At 41.9% G+C, this 20,403-nt stretch overlaps 1 protein-coding gene across 14 annotated transcripts in view; it reads left to right on the top strand.

Annotated features, from left to right (window-relative positions):
* Nucleotides 1-4,416: 4,416 nt before the first annotated feature.
* The window catches only part of HECTD1 (HECT domain E3 ubiquitin protein ligase 1), an 89,771-nt gene continuing 73,784 nt past the window's right edge, over nt 4,417-20,403 (top strand). For 10 of the 14 annotated variants that reach the window (XM_078392140.1, XM_072986328.2, XM_078392131.1 and 7 more), the window contains exons 1-2: nt 8,725-8,959; nt 15,101-15,365. In XM_078392140.1, coding sequence (XP_078248266.1) covers nt 15,226-15,365 — 140 coding nt within the window. In that variant the 5' untranslated portion in view covers nt 8,725-8,959; nt 15,101-15,225. Of the gene's footprint in view, nt 4,742-8,520; nt 8,655-8,724; nt 8,960-15,100; nt 15,366-20,403 lie in introns of those variants that run through there. The other 4 variants (XM_078392108.1, XM_020788430.3, XM_078392112.1 and 1 more) reach the window with 2 other exon arrangements.

The following is a 20,403-nucleotide window of genomic DNA, read 5'->3' as shown; positions in this document are numbered from 1 at the left end:
CAAAGCATCCTTCATTTTAGGATTAAGATCTTGTCCAGAGCCTTCCACCAATCTTCATGACCAATGACCAATATGCTGCAATGTGACACCTAACTCTAAAACTGAGATAAAATATGTAGCATGCCATATCTGTTTACAACATAATTTGCTGCCTCTACCACTGCCCAGCCATTACTGTACAGTCATTTACAAGGATGTGAGGAAAAAATGTCAACTACATACTTTAATTATATTGAGATGTGCGGGATTACAACTCATTCTCATGTGAAATTATAAACTGTGACACTCAGTCCCCATATCCATTTTTAACTGGGGGAAGAGCTATCAGCTCTCTCAAATACTGTGCTTCTTCTGCATAAAACTGTCATTCTGCTCCAGACAAATCAGTTTATTTATTTTTTTATACATGTTGACGTAATAACACACATTGCTGGTAATCTACTTCACACAAATCTCTTCGAATTGCTAAAATCTCTGTCTGCGATTCAGGCTTATTGAAACAGAATGATACTGAACTAAAAGCAGAAACTATTAATTTAGTGCTCTGTTGAGCTGGCGGCATTTGATGACTATAGAACATTTTTTATATCTTAAAAAGGAAATGTTATACACTAGACTAAACAGGGTTATATGCTGAATTCCGTCACTTAATACTTTAGCCATTGTACATATGTTTAACACTAGGGATTTATGTTGATGCATGAAGTAAATCAGATATGACTGATTAGGAATAGCAAGGAACAGCAAGGAACGTCCTAGTCAGACAAGCAGCACTTTTATATCTATCTCTTCCTAAGATACTGGGACTAAGTACCATATTAAATAATACTTTGTAGAAACAGCCTGTCAATAACTTTCTTGCTCATTGAATAATGTGTGTCTACTTTAAATGTGCTTAAATGTCCCTAGACTTTTAACACCAGTCAAAAGAAAAGATAGTCCTATGGTGCATTGCAATTTTTGACTGATTTGGCTAAAGGACAAGCTCAGTGTGCCATAGAATCATTACATGTCCATTTTTAAAACTCCAAACTCAATTATACTTGTCTTCAATCTGAGCATGTGGAGAAGTGATCCCAAGACCATTTCAGACTAGTCTGTCTCTGAGATAAGCTTAAAACAAATTTGGAACATGTCACCCCATCATTGTGAACTGCTTTTCATATGGTTTGGAATTTATCTTTTATAGATTTGAATGCATGTAGTTGGAGCTGAGCAATAGGCAAATGATAATGAGCCAGGTTTTCCAAACACTAAAGCTTAAATCTTTCATCACTGAATAGCTTTGTAAAATGGTTTGGACCACATTGGAAGCTAGATGTGATGATTATTCCCTACCAGGCACTCACTTTCTTGCTCCATTAGCATTATAAAACATTTCAAAATAGTAAGGGAAATTAGTTAAACTTTATGAATTTGTATTTTTGTCATATATTAGAGTTCATAGGATGGTCCTGCAACACATTTTTCCTGTATGTTTTCTTCTTGTGAAGTAACATATGCTGATTCATCTGAGTAATAAGATATGAAGAGATTGTTTTCTTATTTTATTTTAAAGGACGTTTGCTAATTTCCTTCATATCAAAAGTGAAAACAAGAAAACTTAATTTGTGTTGAACCATTGGACTTGCATGCATTACCGTCTTCCATAGCTTTAAAAGAACAATTTAAAGAACAGTCTCTAAAATCAGTGCAGCACTCCTATGGGTCCAGGGAAGAAAACCTTGATGAGGTTCACAACTTTTACTTGTTATAAGGGTGACATGAGAACTCTTCCACATTGTTAGAAAGAAAGCTTAAGAATGCCTTGCACACTTAGGGTTGTTGTTATATGCTGTCGAGTCACTTCCACTTTATGGTGATCCCATGAATGAGTGATTTCTAAAATGCCCTGTCCTCAATAGCTCCACTCAGCCTGTGGCTTCCTTTAAGGAATCAATCTATCTCATCATACGATTTTCCAGATAAGAAATGTTCAGCAGTGCCTTCTTCTGCATAGCACTAACACTTGAGATGTTTTCTGTGAAAGATCCTCCACCAGCATCACCTTCAGCTACTGCTGCTGCCCAGAAGCTACCCTAGAGAAGTTTCTCCACCCCCATCATCACTGGAACTATCAATTCTCTTCTGCTGATGCGACCATTGCTCCTGACAAGGGCGGCTGCATTTTAGTTTAGTACCTCAGCTGTGAACATTACACTCTGCTAGGAATCCAGGCTCATAATGGAAGTCTAACCTCCTGATGACATTGTTCTCAGCTACTCAGGCACATTCAACCTCCTTCATCACACTAAGGTGTGAATCCAAAAAGGGGGGGACTTAGGGTGAAAATAGAGTTACTGCATTAATGCAATTCAGATTTAAATTTGTCTTAAGGAAATAAAAGCATCAAGGAAACTTGAGCAGTGCAGAGTGTGCATGAACATGTGTTTAATGCACTCTCTCCGTCTGCCCTGCTCCTGACAGAAACGCCCTTGAACCTACTGTTTGCACGTTAAGAAAAGTTTCCATACTTGCTAATAAAAAGCTCCTCTGAAATGCAAGTAGCAGCTATAGAAAGTAGGCTGGAGGAGATGGAAACAAAGAGTTAAATGTCCTCTCCTTTCCCCCCATGGTTTTGAGGATGGCATTTCCATGACAAGAAACATGTGCTAATTGTGTGCACACTGCTAACTTTATGTTTATCCCTAGATATTCCAGCTGGGGGAGGGAGAGGGGAGGTGTTATGAAGATTGTTTTGATGTGACCATGTAAAAAGGCTGTGAATACAAAGACAACAGAAGCAGATGACAGGATGTACAACATGTTCTCATCATGACTAGTCACTCCAACAGTCATTGCTAAGATTTCCCAAGCATCTACAGAATAACCAAAGAAGAATGATGTGACATCACAGGAACTTGCCAAGTCAGTGTCTGCATCACAAATTTGCTTTTACATGTTCCTTCAAAAAATTGAAAAGTTTTTTTTCAAGCATGAAAATCAAGAGTACCTTCCCATTATATTTCAAGGAAAAAAAACACTCTTGATGAGGCTATGGACATATACTCAACTCTAGGCTAGCATGTTAATCAGTCACTTCAGCACAGTGAGAGCACAAAATCCACTGGAAGTGCTTGTAGGAATTTATGGAGAGCAGGGATTTCTGGCAGTTTTAATCCAAAAATATAACATTTTCAAACTCTGCATATACCTGATCATTTTTTAAAAAAAGACTAAAGGCAAAATTAAATATTAACTGAACATTTGTGCTGATAATGGAAAAATCTGTGGAAAGTTCTTACAGAGAATCTCCAAGGAGCAGCAGGAAAATGTGCTTCTTCAACCATCATTTATGTCCTGCAAGCTCCTTACTGAGGTTGTTTTCCCTGCATTGTGTTCATTTCTGGTTTTTCCACTTAGATGGTAAAAAAATATTAAAAGTTTATCTGTTAAACTTTTGCAAGGAATGACCAACATGGATGGAAAGCATAACATACGATTGTACATATGAGTATCCCTTACAAATGCTCCTTTACCATGACTGCTACACTAGAATTAAAAAGGAAATTCAGGGTTATTTCCACCATAACATCTATTTTCACCACTCAACTACAGTTCACACCCCTTACTTACTTGTGTTCATAGATGTTACATCCACAGAAGTTGGCCCATCCACATGGCAGCCCTGACCATTCTACTCTATGCCACTTTGCTAATTATTTTTTGAAATTACTCAAAGATCAGAATATATTGTTTGACAAAACAAAAGACAAACACAAAAGCTCCCAGAGGGGTTTTCAGAGTTACTATGGTAAGGATAAAATAGGCAGCAAAAAAATAAATAAAAAGAATTAGTCATCCTAGAATAGATTTGGCCCTATAAAACAGAACTAATGTCTTACAGGAATAACAACATTGTACAGCATCCCTTTGCAAATTCTGATTGGCTGAACCAGCAGTTGAAGCCTTCCCTCCTTACTTCAGCTCCGAGTAGCACAGCACAAGCAGGATATTTAAACAGGGAGTTCACTTCCTGTCTGCTGCTAGACATAAGAATTTGAAATGGCTATTTCAATAGGATGTTTGCTTCGCTCTTCTGTAGGAAAAAAGAATGCCGACAAAATTCTCGTTACTGTGTCTAAAGGTTGAAGATGAACCTTGAGAAGACCAGATAGTAAAAAAGAGTCCAAGAACCTTTAAAAAGGCAATCAACGAGTTAAAAAGAGAGAGATATGATTATGAAGCTCACTTTGCCTCCTGCTTCTATCCGCAATCACGTGGACAGAAATCTGAGGAAACTGCCACTATTTTTTTAAAGGGAAGAAGTTCTAACACAGTGCATTATGTAAAGTCCTGAGGCATAAACCACATAGGCATGACTAATCAAAGCATTTAAGGAATGTAATAGGCAACCTTTCACACACTTGTCAAAGTGGCATATTGCACAACCTAGTGAATGGTAAACACTGTTTTTATGGTCGACGTGGAATTACACTTGTGACTTCCAGGATCCAACACATGACAGGCAAGCCCAAATGTTGATTCCACACTTACAACCCCAAGAGGTGAAAAACCAAGAGAGAAGTTAAATTAATCTGAGTTAGGTGAACTACTATATACAGTAAATAGAAGATGTAAAACTTAGGGTTTTTTTTTTTTTTTTTTTTTTTGCTGTCTGGAAGTATTTTTCAAGAAGATGAAAAGCCTGCCAGACTGAAAATGACCTTTTACTGCACAATTCTAACAGTGGACACATCAAGTAAGTACCTAATATTTACTTGTCCCTTTCAGTGCAACTCAAATGTAATCTGAAGAGGAATTGCTATTTACAGAAAGCATGAAAGGTTGCAATATCTGTTTCTTTAACATAAAAAACTATATGTTGCCTAGTTTTAGAATGTATTTCTGGAAAAGGTGACTTGCTAGATGAGACTGAAACAGAATTATATTTACTAACATTGATAAGAATATAAGCATAATATCAGTGCTCATATTACATGCATTCTGCTTTGCTTGTCCTTGAAAATCAATGTCATTCCAAGCCAGGTGGTTGAGATCTACATGGTCACTCAGAGTGCTTGTGCTACATTCTAAGCAGGTTTTATATACAGTATTTAGAAGCACTAGCTTCTTCTCAGTCGCATCATTTAACTATAAAGCTAGTGAAAATTCAACCATTAGATTTGAAACCAACAGAAAAGGGAGGTATGTTTATCTGGAATGATTTTTCTGATGTTTTAGGATACCAAAAAGCCAATATATATATATATATATATATATTAAATTCCAGGCATGTTCTATTTTACAATCAATCTTGAAAGGCTGCTCAACCCCAGTTTTTTGTTGGACCTGTTAGTTCATTATGTTAAAGGAAGAAAACGCAAACTTCCATCCTTTTAATAATAAGAGGTTTTCAAAGTGACAAGATAGATAAAAACATCACAACCAAAATTAACAGTGTTTCACTACTGTATATTGATTCTGGCAATACTGGCGGGGGAGCACTGTGTAATGTAATGGGTTTTTATTACCTATCAAGTTTTAATTACCTATCAATAAAGTTTCAAAATGACCAAAATTAGGGAGAATCTCCAGGTAATCACTCCTATACAAATCTGTATTATTTAAAAGATTTTAACTGCAGCATCAGATGTGAAATTCTTGACTAAATGTTCTCCAAGAAAGCTGGTCACCAAGAGAATGGGATAAAGAATGGAGAACAGCATAATTACTTTACACGTACTATATGAGGATGCTGATACATCACATTACACAGAGTAACTAAAGCCTTTCCTTAGATGATATTTAACTAGTGATCTTAGAGCAGTGACATATTAGTACCTGTGTGTGTGTGTGTGTGTGTGTGTGTGTGTGTGTGTGTGTGTGTGTGTGTGTGTGTGTGTGTGTGTGTGTGTGTGTGTGTGTGTGTGTGTGTGTGTGTGTGTGTGTGTGTGTGTGTGTGTGTGTGTGTGTGTAAAATTTTCCATGGTCTTCATGTTCTCTGCATACACCCATTTTCCATTTCAGGAAGGATCACCCATGTAGTCAGCAATGAGTATGAAACCTGCTATAAATTTACGTTAATTATATTATTAAGTTCTTTGTGACTAATGTATGCCCTTCCCAGAAAGGACATGCAACTCTACAAAGACAGCCACTGTGATGATGTGATTGGGTTCTTTCAAAAATGGTGACAGTTCCTCACTTTTGGCGGGAAGGAGAGACTGAGACTGAATTAAAGGGTTAACAATCTTTGATTTATTCTCTTGTGGACTCTCAACATCAATAACAACTGGGTCGAAACACGACAAATCGGGTAACTGTCCATAACAAGTTAACTGGGACTCATCATCCAATTTCAGTCCATTCACTGCGGGGCTGACACAAACCATTCACGATTGGTAATCTTGCATAAGGGAGCACTCCTCATCACGCATACTGTCCCACAACATGGGTGTCGTGCCCAATCTCCCTCCTTTAGTGGGCTGTTGTACAGTGGACCCTCTAGTTACGGAATTAATCCGTATTGGGACGGTGGCTGTAGGTCGAGTCTCCATTGACCTACAATGCATTGAAAACCGATTAATCCCGTAACCTGCTGTTTTTGTTCCATTTTGGTTTTTTCCTGGTCTGTAGGTCGATTCTCCGGCTGCAAGTTGAACCTAAATTTTGCGGCCAGAGAAGTCTGTAAATCAAAAAGTCTGTAAGTCGAGCCGTCTGTAAGTCGAGGGTCCACTGTATATCGGATCGGGGTGAATCACCTTCCTCCCATGTCCTTGTCCACGCAAAAACACAACCACGGTCCATTCTTGTGTTTCATAGACTGTTACTCCTTCTTTAGGAATGTCTGGATTTGGAAGTAGACCTCCTACTCTCAGATTAGGGAAGTCTTTAAGTAGGTTGTGTGCTTGCTCATGCTTCTGATCAACATTCCCTGAATCTATCTCCGATTGATCCTCTCTTCTCCCTTTTTCTATCTCCTGCTAAACCTCCGTTCTCCCCCTTCTTTTATCTCCTCCTCCCACATAAAGTTTCAACTCCTCCCCTTTTCTTCCTTCTCCTTCTTCCACGAAACAAACCTCTATTTCTTTCTTCCCATCCCCCAACACTCCCATGACTCCTTCTATGCCACCTTCTTTGATCTCCTTTTCGGGTCCTGTTGATGAGGATGGCACACTTGTATCCTGTTCTCCTTCACAGATGACCAAGCGTAACTTATTCTTAACCACTACCTGGCACATCTGCACAGTGTCCTAGAAGTAGAGGAGGCAGGGCTCCACTCTCAGTGAAGAGACAATAGGAGCTCACTCCCACCCCCCTGCCAGGACTCTGGAAGTGATGCTAACTCCCTGGCACCCTAAAGTTTTAAGTATATAGTTCAGCCTGGTTGACCCTTTTTAAAAGTTCCATTGCAACTATTAGTTGAGTCATTCTGGATATATATTTTTTAATTTAAAAAAATGACTCTACAAGTAGTTAAAGTAGGAAAGAAAATCATCTAAGAAGGATGCTAACAAATTGGAACAAGATCAGAGGATAATTATGCAAGGGATGCATAAAATGGATAAAGGGAAGCTCTTTCCCCCTTTTTTGAAGAGACCCTTGCCCAGCAGGCCGAGGCAAGCAGGAAGTCACAAAAGCAGCAAAATCAGGGAGCTGGACAGGGGACAGATTGGATTTGTCTTCAGTGTGGAAGGGATTGTCAGTCTCAAATCATCCTCCTCAGCCACACTAGACGCTGTTCCAAGTCCTCCATACAGAGCACGTTACCATAGTATTTCGAGACTGAAGGATGCCTAACCTTTCATGCAATACCAGAACCAAAGGACATCCACTCCAATTGAGTGTTGAGAGAATAACAGACAAAAGAAAATATTTATTTATTAAATTTATACCCCGCCCATCTAGACCGAAGTCTACTCTGGGCTGCTAATATTCCTTTACCCAGTGTGTTAATCTGTAGAACTCCTTGCCACAGGATGTGGTGATAGTATCAGGTCTAGATGCCTTTAAAAGGGGATTGGACAGATTCCTGGAAGAAATGTCCATTGCAGGTAACAAGCCATGATCTCCAGGTACCTCAAAATGCTACACGCAGGGAGTGGTAACAGGAGACACGTATCTAGTTGTCTCCCAGAAGGATCTGGTGGGGTCACTGAGAGATACAGGAAGCTGGACTAGATGGGCCCTTGGCTTGATCCAGCGGGGCTCTTCTTACGCTCTTGTGACAGGAATACCAAGATATTTCACAATAAAAAGAGGTGGGAGAAGGACAGGCTACCCTCACATTTCATGAGAAGAAAGCAGGTTCGCCCCATTCTGAGAAACCGGCAAGTTATTTTCCGTCTGTTCAGGCGGCTATTTTAAGCCATACTTCCTGACGCTGGTCCCGAATTACCGCGGAGAAGAGGAGAGCGGAACGAGTTAAGGGACGTCGCGAGTTTTTCCCCCTCATCCGTGACGAAGGGAAAGGCGGCACGGAGGGGTGGGTGGGTAGAAGGCTGAGGCGCTGTCGGCCACCTCCGCAGCGCCCTCTCTGCCGGCTCGCCGTATTTCTTCTGCGCTGCTCCGGGATCCGGCCTCGGCCTGACTCCGGAGCTAGCGGGCTCCTCCTCCTCCTCTTCTCGTCCCTCGTCTCCTCATCTTCCGCCGGGAGGATCAAGATGGACGGGGTGCGACGCTGTCTGGCGGCGGAGTAAGGGAGGCGGGTGGGAGGCGGAGAGAGAAGGCCGGGGCGCCGCGGGGAGCGTCTCGCTCGGCCAGCCAAGGAGGGAGTCGAACGCCACGGGCCTCGCGGCGGGCTTTCCTAAGCCGCCTACCCGGGTCACCTTACGAGGCCTGCGGCTTACAGACAACTCGACTCCCGCGACAGGCCGAAGGCGGGGGGGGGAAGAAAATCGTTCGACTCTTGAGGCGACTCCAGCACGGCGTCGCTCCTGCGGCTGGAGGGCCGGAGGTCTACGCTTCGTGAGAGAAGGTGACCGTCGCATGGCGAAGCGCGGGAGGGAGTCTAGAAAGTGGCCGCGTAGAGCCTCAGGGCGGCTGTGGTGGTGGTCTGTAGGCCTTGGGGCGGGGGCGGGGGCGGGATTGGTCTGGGAGACCGGAGAGTGGGGAGCGGCTCCGCTTGTCGGGCCCAAAGTGCCGGCCGGCCCTGTGGAGAAGTTAGAGTGGGGCCTGCTTCTGGCTTTAGGGCCCTCTGGGCCTCGTTGGAGGACAGGCGAGCAGGGGACCCGGGAAACTCGCAGACTTGTGCCCTGAGCCCTCTAACCGGTGAGGACAGCGTCAGTTTCATCTCTGCTTGTGGAGTGTTTGGTATATTCCCGTCTCTTGTGATAGGGAGAAAGGGTTTATTTTTGGGACAGAGGAAAGAGGGACGAAGAACTCTGTAGGAGAGTTGCGCCTGGGTGGGTGGCCCGGCCTTGGCTATCTTCAGCCTGGATACAAAGGGTCTGTCTGTCTGTCCGAGATTTGGGCTTTCCCCACCACCACCTTTCCGCTCGAGATGGTAGAGGGGTCGCACCGAGGGGCCTTGTGCTTGCAGAGCATGTGGAAGTCGTTTGCCCACCTTGCTGTGGCCTTTTTGTCCGCTTTGGGACTGGCTGTGTGGGGAAAGCGCGTCGAGCATCTCGTTTTGTTGTGTGTTTTAATCCTACCTATTTAAACCTGTTGTGACTTTCGCTGCGAAGTGTGTTTGTATGCAAAATAGTAACCTTTGAAGTGTTTGTAACAGCATAGATGATTTTGCGTGTCGGGTAAAAGGCCAGTTCATTTTGTTTTGTCGCCTGGGATTTTTAAGCCCAGAAGATGTTTTACTGTGGTCTGTGAATTAATTTTGGATGACTGGAATTAAAAAAGGACTGTGTTGTGTTTGGTACCTTGAGATTGGTCTGTTCTCATGCCCTGGAGTTCCTTATTGTGTGCTTTATTGTGTGTTTCTAAATACTGTATATTACTTTTTAAAAATCACAAACAAATCACAGTAAATAACATAACTAGACATTGCCCAAGAAGCAGTCGTTTAAAATGGGTGCCTAGAGTGCAGACCAGGTTGTGCTGGTAGATCTTTTCGGGCTTTATAATCAATGGACACTGACCTTCTCTTAATCAACAACTTCTTCGGCTAAGAAATAAGCTACTAAAGCTAAGACAGCTTGAGGGAAAGCAAGGAGTGGATTTTGATTTGAAGAGGTTCAAGCTGCTGTTGCTTAAAATAAATTCCTAGGCCAAGCATATGCCCAAAGACACCTGTTCTATAATTATAAAGACAGTTGTCCACTTGAACCATTGTTTCATTGTTGGCTTCAGTTAGATGATTTTGAGATTTATGTTTAAAACAACAACAGTTTTGCAAAGTTCAAGTCTGCCCACTCTGGCCGACAACCATATTTCTTAATATGTTGGTGCCAGAAAAACTCCCATGTAGTTAACTTTTGTTAGCATTTCTGGAAGGTTAAAGGGTGTGTGAAAAAGCACATTACTGTTTTCATGCTTAGAGCTGAGTAATGTTGATGATTTAATTGAACCAGCAATTATATTAAATTTACAAAAATAAATAAATATTACAGTGACATATCAAGTCATTTAAAGCAACCACCATATGAAAACTTGAGAATATACCTCACTGAACTCTTCTGAGTAGATTTGTACAAGAGTTGTCATGAAAGACAGCATTTTGCCTTAACTTTGTGATATTTTCAAGTATCACTTGTTGAAACTCATGATCATTTTATTTGTATACTGATTTTCCATAATAAATTATTCTTGAGGTAGCTTAATGCGTAAAAGAAATATTAAAAAGTATAGTAATGTGACATATCAGCATCATATTAAAGTAATTAAGACATTTTTACCATATCAGTCAGTTAAGTGAAAGCTCATAGTCCCAGTCAAATAAAACAAACAACAATATCAGTATTATTTTAAAAAATATTACATTAAAACTTTAAACACACATAAAAAAATAAGCCCTTCTGAATTTAGTTTATATAAATGCGAAATTGGCGTAGTTTACAGATGCATTTAGTACAACCCCAAAAAAGTGATTCCAGTTGTAGTGTAGCTTCTAACTGACAATTTAATACATCTTAATTGAGACACCTGTCTGTTTTAACAATACGTTATAATAGTTTAAACGGACAGTGTATTGAGGGAATTTTGTTGCTGACCTGGCAGTTGATTTGTCTTTGGGTTTGAAGTGGTAAACTGATGAAAAGGGAAGTCAGTTTCTGGGATTTTCTCTTGTATGGTGTCACTTTGTCAATGGTGGTGAGCAGAAGATGATATTTTGTAACCCATGTGTCATTTGACTGCAACTCCCAGAAATCCTGACCAGCATTGCTTCTGGGAATCTCAGCCCAAGAACACATGTACTGAGTACCATTTACACTGCCTTTTGTGAAACTTGGTATCCTTTTTCCCGCTGGTAGCATGAGCACAATATTGTATAGCAGTTTCACACTATTTCCTGAATTTGTGAATTGTGGGTACAGAAACCCAATGTCCCATGTTCATAAACTGGAGGTTTTTGAAGAATTGAATATTGAAAAAAACCTATATTTCTTCTTCGTGGCCTCTGTGAATACACACATATGGGTTTAGTCTGCGCCTGCGCTGACATTCTCGAAGCATTCCAGAGCTAAAAGTAACAAGGGGGAAGAATATATTTGTTCTGAGTTCACAGGATTCTGCTTGTATCTACTCTTTGTTTGAATAGCTTACAATCAAATGTTGCAAATCATAAATGGTTTAATACAGAGGTCCCCAACCCCTGGTCCGCGGCCCGGTGCCGGTCTGTGGCCTGAGGCAGACTGGGCCGCGGAATCAGACCTCTACCCATAGCAATTTTGCGCTTGCGCACACCCACCCCATCACGCATGTGCATGAGTGCCCACTGTGCACTACACCACCCTTCACACATGTGCATGAGCACCACGCCACCCTTTGCGCATGCTCAAGAGCAACCCCCGCACAAGCGTCCTCCCACTCCTTTGTGCATGTGAATGAACATGTGCACATGAGAGAAAGAGAGAACTCCTTCGTGCATGCGCATGAGTGAGGGGTGCCCCGCCTTCCCCAACCGGTCCACAAGGTTAAAAATGTTGGGCACCACTGTTTTAATAGATGTTCTGACTCTGAGAAAACTTTTGGAAGGATGTTAATTCTTGAGCTGCTTTTGTTATGTCTTTTCTTTTTTCTTATAATGTGATGCAATTGGTTATGTTATACATATGGACTGTAATCCTGATGGTTAGTTATGCTGCCTGGCATTAGTGTAGTTGCAATTGCCACTAGTTAACAAATTGCTGTTTGTATGCCTCGTTATGCATCAGCTCATACAACTGGCATTTGATGAGGAATGCAAGCAGTGATTTGTTAACTACCGTGTGCAAGACAACATTTTTTCCTAAAATCCTTAGAGGAAAAATTGAGGGTGATCTTATAAACGGAAGGAAGCAGTCACGCACGCACGCTCTGGCACCTCTTGCAGCTGCCGCTGTCGCCCAATTGCCTCTTTCAGAGTTCACGGCTTGTCCTCTCCATGGCCAAGGCAGCAGCAGGAGGCAGAGACGGAGGCGAGGAGCATTTACATGCGCTCCGGCACCTCTTGATGTCTGCCTCCCCCCACCTGCCCGATCACCACCTCCAGAGAGACTGAGGGGCTCAGCTCAGTCTCTGCCTTTTTCCCTCCGTCCCCTCCAAGGGCGAAGACAGCAGGAAGCATAGGCGAAGGAGCATTCACACATGCTTCGGTGCCTCCGGCTGCTGCCCTCCCGCCCGATTACCGATCACCACTGCCTTGTCCCCTCCCGTAGTGGAGGCAGCAGGAGGCCCACGCTGGGGCGCGTCTTCCTGCCTCGTTAGCTAAGGAAAGGCAACAATGGCTTCCCTTCCTTTTTTGCTAAACCCAGAGCGCCCTCGCCGTTTTTTTGCTAACCTCCTCCTCAAAAGGTGAGGAAAAATGGCAGTCACTTTGACAGCCGCTTTCCTTGCCTTTTAGCAAGGCACGGGGCTTAGCAAAAAGGAAGCCCTTTGATCCCTGCTTTTTTAAATTTGGGGTTAGAAAAAGGGGGGTTCGTCTTATACTTTGGGTCGTCTTGTAAACGGAAAAATACGGTGCTGACACATAAACTGGCATAACTAGTCAAGATGATTTTGCTTCTGTAATAGAGGTTGTATACAGTGGTGCCTCACACAACGATGTTAATTGGTTCCAAAAAAATCAACGTTGTGTGAAACATCATTCTGTGAAACACCATTTCCCTTAGGAATGCATTGAAAACCGGTTAATCCGTTCCAATTGGAACGGATTGCCGTCTTCAAGTGAAAAACCCCATAGGAAACATCGTTGAGTGAAACAATGTTTCCTCCATTGGAATGTATTGAAGCCGACTCAATACATTTCAGTGGCTTTGCGAAGTCCTTTTTCGCTCCTGTAAAAGTGCCTTACAATGTTTGGAACAGGTTTTAAATGCTTGCAATCGTTAGCCCACCTCCTGAACTCTATGCAAATGTAATTTGATGTTGTTTTGAGTCGTCTTTAATTTTTGGTGATTTTTTGAATTTTCTCTCATTGGAATGCATTGGACGGAAAGTTAAACGATTGCAAGCATTTAAAACCTGTTCCAAACATTGTAAGACACTTAAAAATGAGCGAAAAGGGACATCGGAAAGGACTTCAAAAGCACTGAAGCCGGCTTCAGTGCTTTTGAAGCTCTTCCATTTTCGCTCATTTTAAGGGTCTTACAATGTTTGGAACAGGTTTTAAATGCTTGCAATCGTTTAACTTTCCGTTAGCCCACCTCCTGAACCCTATGCAAACTTAATTTGGTGTTGTTCTGAGTCGTCCTTAATTTTTGGTGATTTTTTGTTTTCCCTATTTAAATGCATTGAACTGTCCATTCAATTGATTTAAATGGGGAAAATTAAAAAATCACCAAAAATTAATGAAGACTCAGAACAAAACCAAATTAAGTTTGCACATGTTTCACAAGGTGCACTATGGAATCCAAGCACAGGTTTCAAACATTTTAAGACACTTTTAAATGAGCAAAAAAGGGACATTGTTAAGTGAAATTCCCCCATAGAGAACATCGTTAAACGATGGGGGAAATTCCTCAAAAAAACCCATCGCTGTGTGAATTCATCGTTGTATGAAGCAATCGTTGTGCGAGGCACCACTGTATATGTATTCCTTTTATTAAAAGGTATCAGAATTTTAGGAAACAAGTTGCCTTATTTCAACACCAAGAACATTTTTAGATTTGAGATACAGTGGTGCCTCGCTTAACGGGCACCCCGTTTAATGATGAAATCGCATAGTGATGAAGATTTTGCGATTGCTTTTGCGATCGCATTGTGATGTTTTAAATAGGGAAAAATCGGTTTTGCTTACCGATCATCGCAAAGCGATGATTTTTAACAGCTGATCGGTGGTTCCAAAATGGCCACCGGGTAAATGGCAGCCCGCTGTTTTCTGGGATGGATTCCTCGCTTACCGGGCAGTGAAAATGGCTGCCGTATGGAGGATTTTCGTTTAAAGGCGAGTCTGAACCCCAAAGGAACACATTGAAGGGGTTTCAATGCATTCCTGTGGGCTTTTTAAATCACATAGCGACGAAATCGCTTTGCAGCGATTTTTGCTGCACTGATTATCATCGCTATGTGATGCACCACTGTAAACTACTTGGCATATTATATCACTGGTGAAAATCCTTTAATATTACAAACATAATAGCTAGTAAAATGTTTATTTCTAAATATTACTCTAGTTGGATTATATTTGTGGAAAACATTTATTTGTAGCCTGAGATATACTTTAATTCAGGTTTCTAGTTTTTAACTGAAAATATAGGGTTAAAATTATGGTGGCCATGACTATGACATCTCCAACACCATTAGCAGGGTTCAGTAGAAATTGTTTTTGTTGACAGTGTCTGTTAGTTAGGAGACTCTTTACAACAGTTTGGGACGTATTGTAGAGGACTGCAATATGGGGATTGGTGTTACTAAAAATCTCCCACTTTTCCAAGTTACTGTTGAATCCCTTAATCTCTGGAGTGACATAAGTGAGTTAGAAAACTTAATTGCATATTACTGATGGATTCCCATTTCCTTTCAGGTGAAGATTGAAAAACCCAGGGCCATCTCAGAGTGGAAGATCTATTGGACACAAGTTATTCTGACTGGATTTTTACAAGCTTTTGAGTTCTTTTTTTAAGTTAAGAAAAGGCAGCTGTTGAAATCATGGCAGATGTGGACCCAGACACATTGCTTGAGTGGCTGCAGATGGGCCAAGGAGATGAAAGAGACATGCAACTAATAGCACTGGAGCAGTTATGTATGCTGCTTTTGATGTCAGACAATGTAGATCGATGCTTTGAAACGTAAGTAATTTTTCCGTTTGATAATTTTATGCAGACTTGTGTCTGCTCATGAATTTAATCCTTGTGCCTAGAACACTGTTGTTGCTATACATAAGCAGAATATATTATAAGCAGACCCCTTATGGCTAGAGTTATAGCGACATTGAAATCATAGCTTCCAATCAGTTGACACTGCTGATATTTTCTAGGAGAGGTCAAATAGGATGGCTGTAATATAGTTTTCATATCATTAGTTTATATTCCTGGTGAAAGCACTGGGGTCCAAAGGTGTTTTTGTTGGGGTAATTTTATTCTTGGTAGTTTGTTGCTTATAGCAACTATTCAGATGTCCTGATGTAACAAAAAGATCTGTGTTAAAGGCTGTGCTATGCTCCATGTGGATCACTAGGGGGAAAAGAGGTACAGTTATGCCTCGCATAGCGACGATAATCAGTGCAGCAAAAATCACTGCAAAGTCAATCGCAAAAAGTTAATCGCTATGCGATTTCGTCGTTAAGCAAGGCACCACTGTAATTAAATATAGATCCAGATAGGGTAGGCTTAATTTATATCACTATTTTTTGAAATTAATAAAAGTAAGAACAACAAGGGAAGTTACAATATGAATGCCTTTCCTGTTTTCATAGAGGAGTGGCTGTATGTCTGCATTGGTTCCAGCACTGTATTTTACCTAAAATCAAGGGAAACCAAACAATTTTTGTCATAAAAATAATTGGTGTGCTTATAGCTGAAGAAACAATAATTTAAAGGGGAGCATAGCAAAAAGGACACTAGAGATTATGTACTTTGGTTTTTAGTGAATTTAAAGTAGTTGAATTGAATTCATGCATTTTGGTTTACAGATTATCAATCAGTTGGTTAATCTGCAGGCTTGCAGTCAGTATGGCAGAGAGAATAAAGTGATGATTATTTCACTCATGTTGACCTACTGTTGGTTGTTAGTCACCTTTGAGTGACAGTGATTCATGAGGGTTGATTATTACTCATTGATATTGGCATAATAACTGTTCATGAGAGTTTAAATTGCTGTGTATGTATGGATAATACTGATGTAGGTAATATCAGCTGTCATAATATTAGAGAAATTTCACCAATCTGATTTGGGAGTTTCCATGCATAATACATTTTATTACAGCAATTGTTGTTGTGTTGTGTTTCAAGTCAGAACGAATGCACAGTGACCCTAATAGGGCTTTCAAGGTGAGATATTTAAAGAGTAGTTTTATCAGTACCACCTGCCCCCTCCTGTGAGCTTGCATGGCTGAGCAGGGATTGAAACCAAGTCTTTTGAGTCCTACTCCATCACTCTGTCCACTAAACCACACTGGGTATCCATTGTATCAATTACATGCTTATAAATTATGCTAAAAAAGCTTAATAAATTTCCTGCTTTTATCAAATATCTATGGTCATATTTACTTCAGCTCCTTTATGAGAAAACACAGGTTTTGTGTGTGATTCATTGGAAAAGTATAGATAGTGTTTCAGCCAGTCTTGAATTAAATTTATTCTTCTTTATCAAAACTGTTTAGCATCAGAAGTAAAGTGGGTAATGTAGAGATACAGTTGTGAATGCAGTTTTGATAGTAGGGTAAAAACAAATTGATTTTGTTACAGTTGAGCTTGATAGCTTTAGTATGCAAGATAATGCTAAAAAGACTTCCATTTCAATTCTAAGGGCTGTGAACAATCTTGTAAAAACTTTTTATTCCAAGTACACTAGATGACAAACTTTTCCTTTTTTTTTTTCAAACCCTATGTTAAAAATTATTGGTGTGTTTGTTAACTAGTTGCATGGTTTCAAAACATGCCTTCTGCATGATGGTTGTTCGAATAGTGTCAAAGAATTTTATCTAGGGATGGGACTTTTGGTAAAAGTGAACTCCTAGTCCCATAGTGTGGCAGGAAACTCTCAGACTAAGTTACAGGACTGCAAGCCTCAAAAGGCCAGGAGGTAAAGCAGCCCTCTTACCTCATGTCATTCCAGCACTGTTTCTTTGGGCCCTCTGAAAAGCATTATGGGCACCTTTGTGAGTTGTGAGAATTCCCTGTGACTTGCAAAGATGCATGAGGAAATGGGTTCCAACGAAGATGCATGGGGGAATGAGTTCTGACAGAAGCTGACTTTGGGCACTATGGAGGCAGCTTCCATTGGAACTCATTCTCCCATTGTTGTTGTTTAGTCGTTAAGTCATGTCCGACTCTTCGTGACCCCATGGACCAGAGCATGTCAGGCCCTCCTGTCCTCCACTGCCTCCTGGAGTTTGATCAAATTCATGTTGGTAGGATCAATGACAGTGTCCAACCATCTTGTCCTCTGTCGTCCCCTTCTCCTCTTACCTTCACACTTTTGCAACATCAATGTCTTTTCCAGGGAGTCTTCTTTTCTCACATTCTCCCATACACCTTTGCAAATAGCAAGGAATCTTCATGGATTGCAGAAGCACTCAGAGTGCTTTTTAGAGGATTCAAGGAAGTAGCGTGAGAATGGCATGGAGGCAAGAGGGCTGCTCTGCCTCGTGGTGTTTTGATGTTTCTGTCCCATAATTTGGTCAGGGTATTCCTGCTGAATTATGGGAGTAGGAGTTTGGCCCCCTTCCATTTTAATAAATTGGAATTGGATGATGCTAGGAACTGTGGTATCACTTTTCTGTGATGGAGTTCTTGAGTAGATAACTAGGGTAAATCTGTGGCCCTTCAGATATTCTTGGGCTGCAACCCCCCTTATCTTGTACTAATGGCAAGCAGGCTAGAGCTGATGTGAGTTGTAGTCCAAAAACTTTGCCCTCTTCTGGAGTATTGAAACTTCTTCCATTGTAGTGTCATTGTGGAAGACCCTTTTCATGGTTAGGTATCTTAACATTATATGTCAATATTACCTCTGTGCCCAGGTGTGTTTAGGCCACTGTTAGAAACTAGTCTGCTAAAGATCAGCTGTTGCCATTTGGCTTGTTAGTGAGGTAGTTTGCTATCATTTTGCCAGTTAGTGGACTGTGAAGTTGGCTATATGTAGGGCTTGAAAAATGCACTCGTCCACTTGTCTGTAATGAGTGAAAAATACTGCTGGGTGAGTCACAGCTCCCTCCCTCCCTCCCTCTTCTCTGCTTGTCTCTCTAATCCTGCAGACCTCCCCTCCCCCTCCCATTGCAAAAGGAAAACTGCCCCCTTCTTGTGAGAAGAGCGTTTGAGCAGTACATAGAGATATACAGTGGTGCCTCGCTTAACGATTTCCTTGCTTAACGAGGAAATTGCTGTACGATTAGGTTTTTGCAATCGCTTTTGCGATCGCAAAACAATGGTTTAAATGGTTTTTTTTTGTTTAACCATGATCAGTTCCCTGCTTTGGGAACCGATTTTCGCTTTACGACGATCAGGAAACAACTGATCGCTGAGTTTCAAAATGGCCGCCGGCTGAAGAAAATGGCCTCCCGCTGTATTCAGGATGGATTATTCGCTATACAGGCACCGGAAAATAGTCGCCCAATGGAGGATCTTCGCTGGACGGTGAGGTATTTCTCCCATTGGAACGCATTCACTGGTTTTCAGTGCATTTCAGTGGGTTTTCTATTTCGCTTGACAACAATTTCGCTCTACAGCGATTTTGCTGGAATGGATTATCGTTGTCAAACGGGGCACCACTGTATTCTAAAATGCAAAGGGAAGCTAGGTGTGAGTTGTGTAATGTTATAGAAACTATATTGGGGGTAGGTTTGTGATTGCCATAATCTGTATCCTAGTGTTGTTTTTGTGTGCTGGAATTGTCTTGTTGCATCCTTCGTGCACACTTCTGTTTTTATGCATGACCTCTAACAAGGCAAGGCTGTTAATGAGAGGACCTTCTGGACATCGTTCATATCGTTAACATAGTTTGGAAATGATTTGATGGTGCATAATGACAAAATAAGAATAAATGTGAGCAAATAATGGAATAATGCCAATTAATAACAGCAGAGGTGTATTTGATAGTGATTAAAATACATATTTTTCTTTATTTTTAACAGAGTGTTGTACAATTTAAAATTATGGATGTATATGAAATGTAGGTAAATTAAAAACAAATTAACATTTTAAGATAATTAGGTTATTTTTGACCAGAAGCCTGCTACTTCAGTGGCATTATATTGGCCATTTGCTAGATCTTCGTTTGTACATTTGGTGGGGCATAGGTTGTATGCATATAAGTGCATAGGGAGTCTTATGGCTCAATGGTTACACTGCAATACTTCAGTTAAGCATCTGTGCATGACCTGAGCTTGATACTGATGCGCTCAGGTCACTGGCTCATGGTTTACTCAGCCTTCCATCCTTCAAGGTTGGTAAATTGAGTATCCAGCTTATGTGTATATGTAGCCTGCCCCTCAGCTGTTCCTAAAGGCGGACGTTGGGGCTGCTCCGGAGAAACGCTTCTCCAGGAGAAGCCCAAACGCCCGCCCCTCAGATGTCCCTAAAGGCGGACGTTTCGGCTGCTCCCGGCTTCCCCCACCCTCCTGGCCAAGCGCCAGCCGGCCGAAAAAGCCAGCATGCGCTCGGGAGGAGGGCGGGGAAGCCTTCCCCCACCCTCCTGGCCAAGTGCCAGCCGGTCAGCCGGCCGAAAAAGCCAGCATGCGCTCGGGAGGAGGGCGGGGAAGCCTTCCCCCACCCTCCTGGCCAAGTGCCAGCCGGTCAGCCGGCCGAAAAAGCCAGCATGCGCTCGGGAGGAGGGCGGGGAAGCCTTCCCCCACCCTCCTGGCCAAGCGCCGGCCGGTCAGCTGGCTGAAACAGCAGGCGTGCGCTCGGGAGGAGGGCGGGGGAGCCTTCCCCCACCCTCCTGGCCAAGCGCAGGCCGGTCAGCCGGCTGAAAAAGCCGGTGTGCGCTCGGGAGGAGGACGGTGCAGCCTTCCTGCCCAAGCACCGGCTCCCATTTTTGGCCAGCTGATCGGCGGTTCCAAAATGGCCGCCGCAACCATTTTCGCGCGATTTCCTCGCTTACCGAGGGTGTGAAAATGGCAGCGCTATGGGGGATCTTCGCATAACGGTGAGTTTTCGCCCCATAGGAACG

This window comes from Pogona vitticeps, chromosome 1, assembly GCF_051106095.1.
Source record: "Pogona vitticeps strain Pit_001003342236 chromosome 1, PviZW2.1, whole genome shotgun sequence".
NCBI lineage: Eukaryota > Metazoa > Chordata > Lepidosauria > Squamata > Agamidae > Pogona > Pogona vitticeps.
This window is presented reverse-complemented; position numbering and strand designations above follow the sequence as displayed.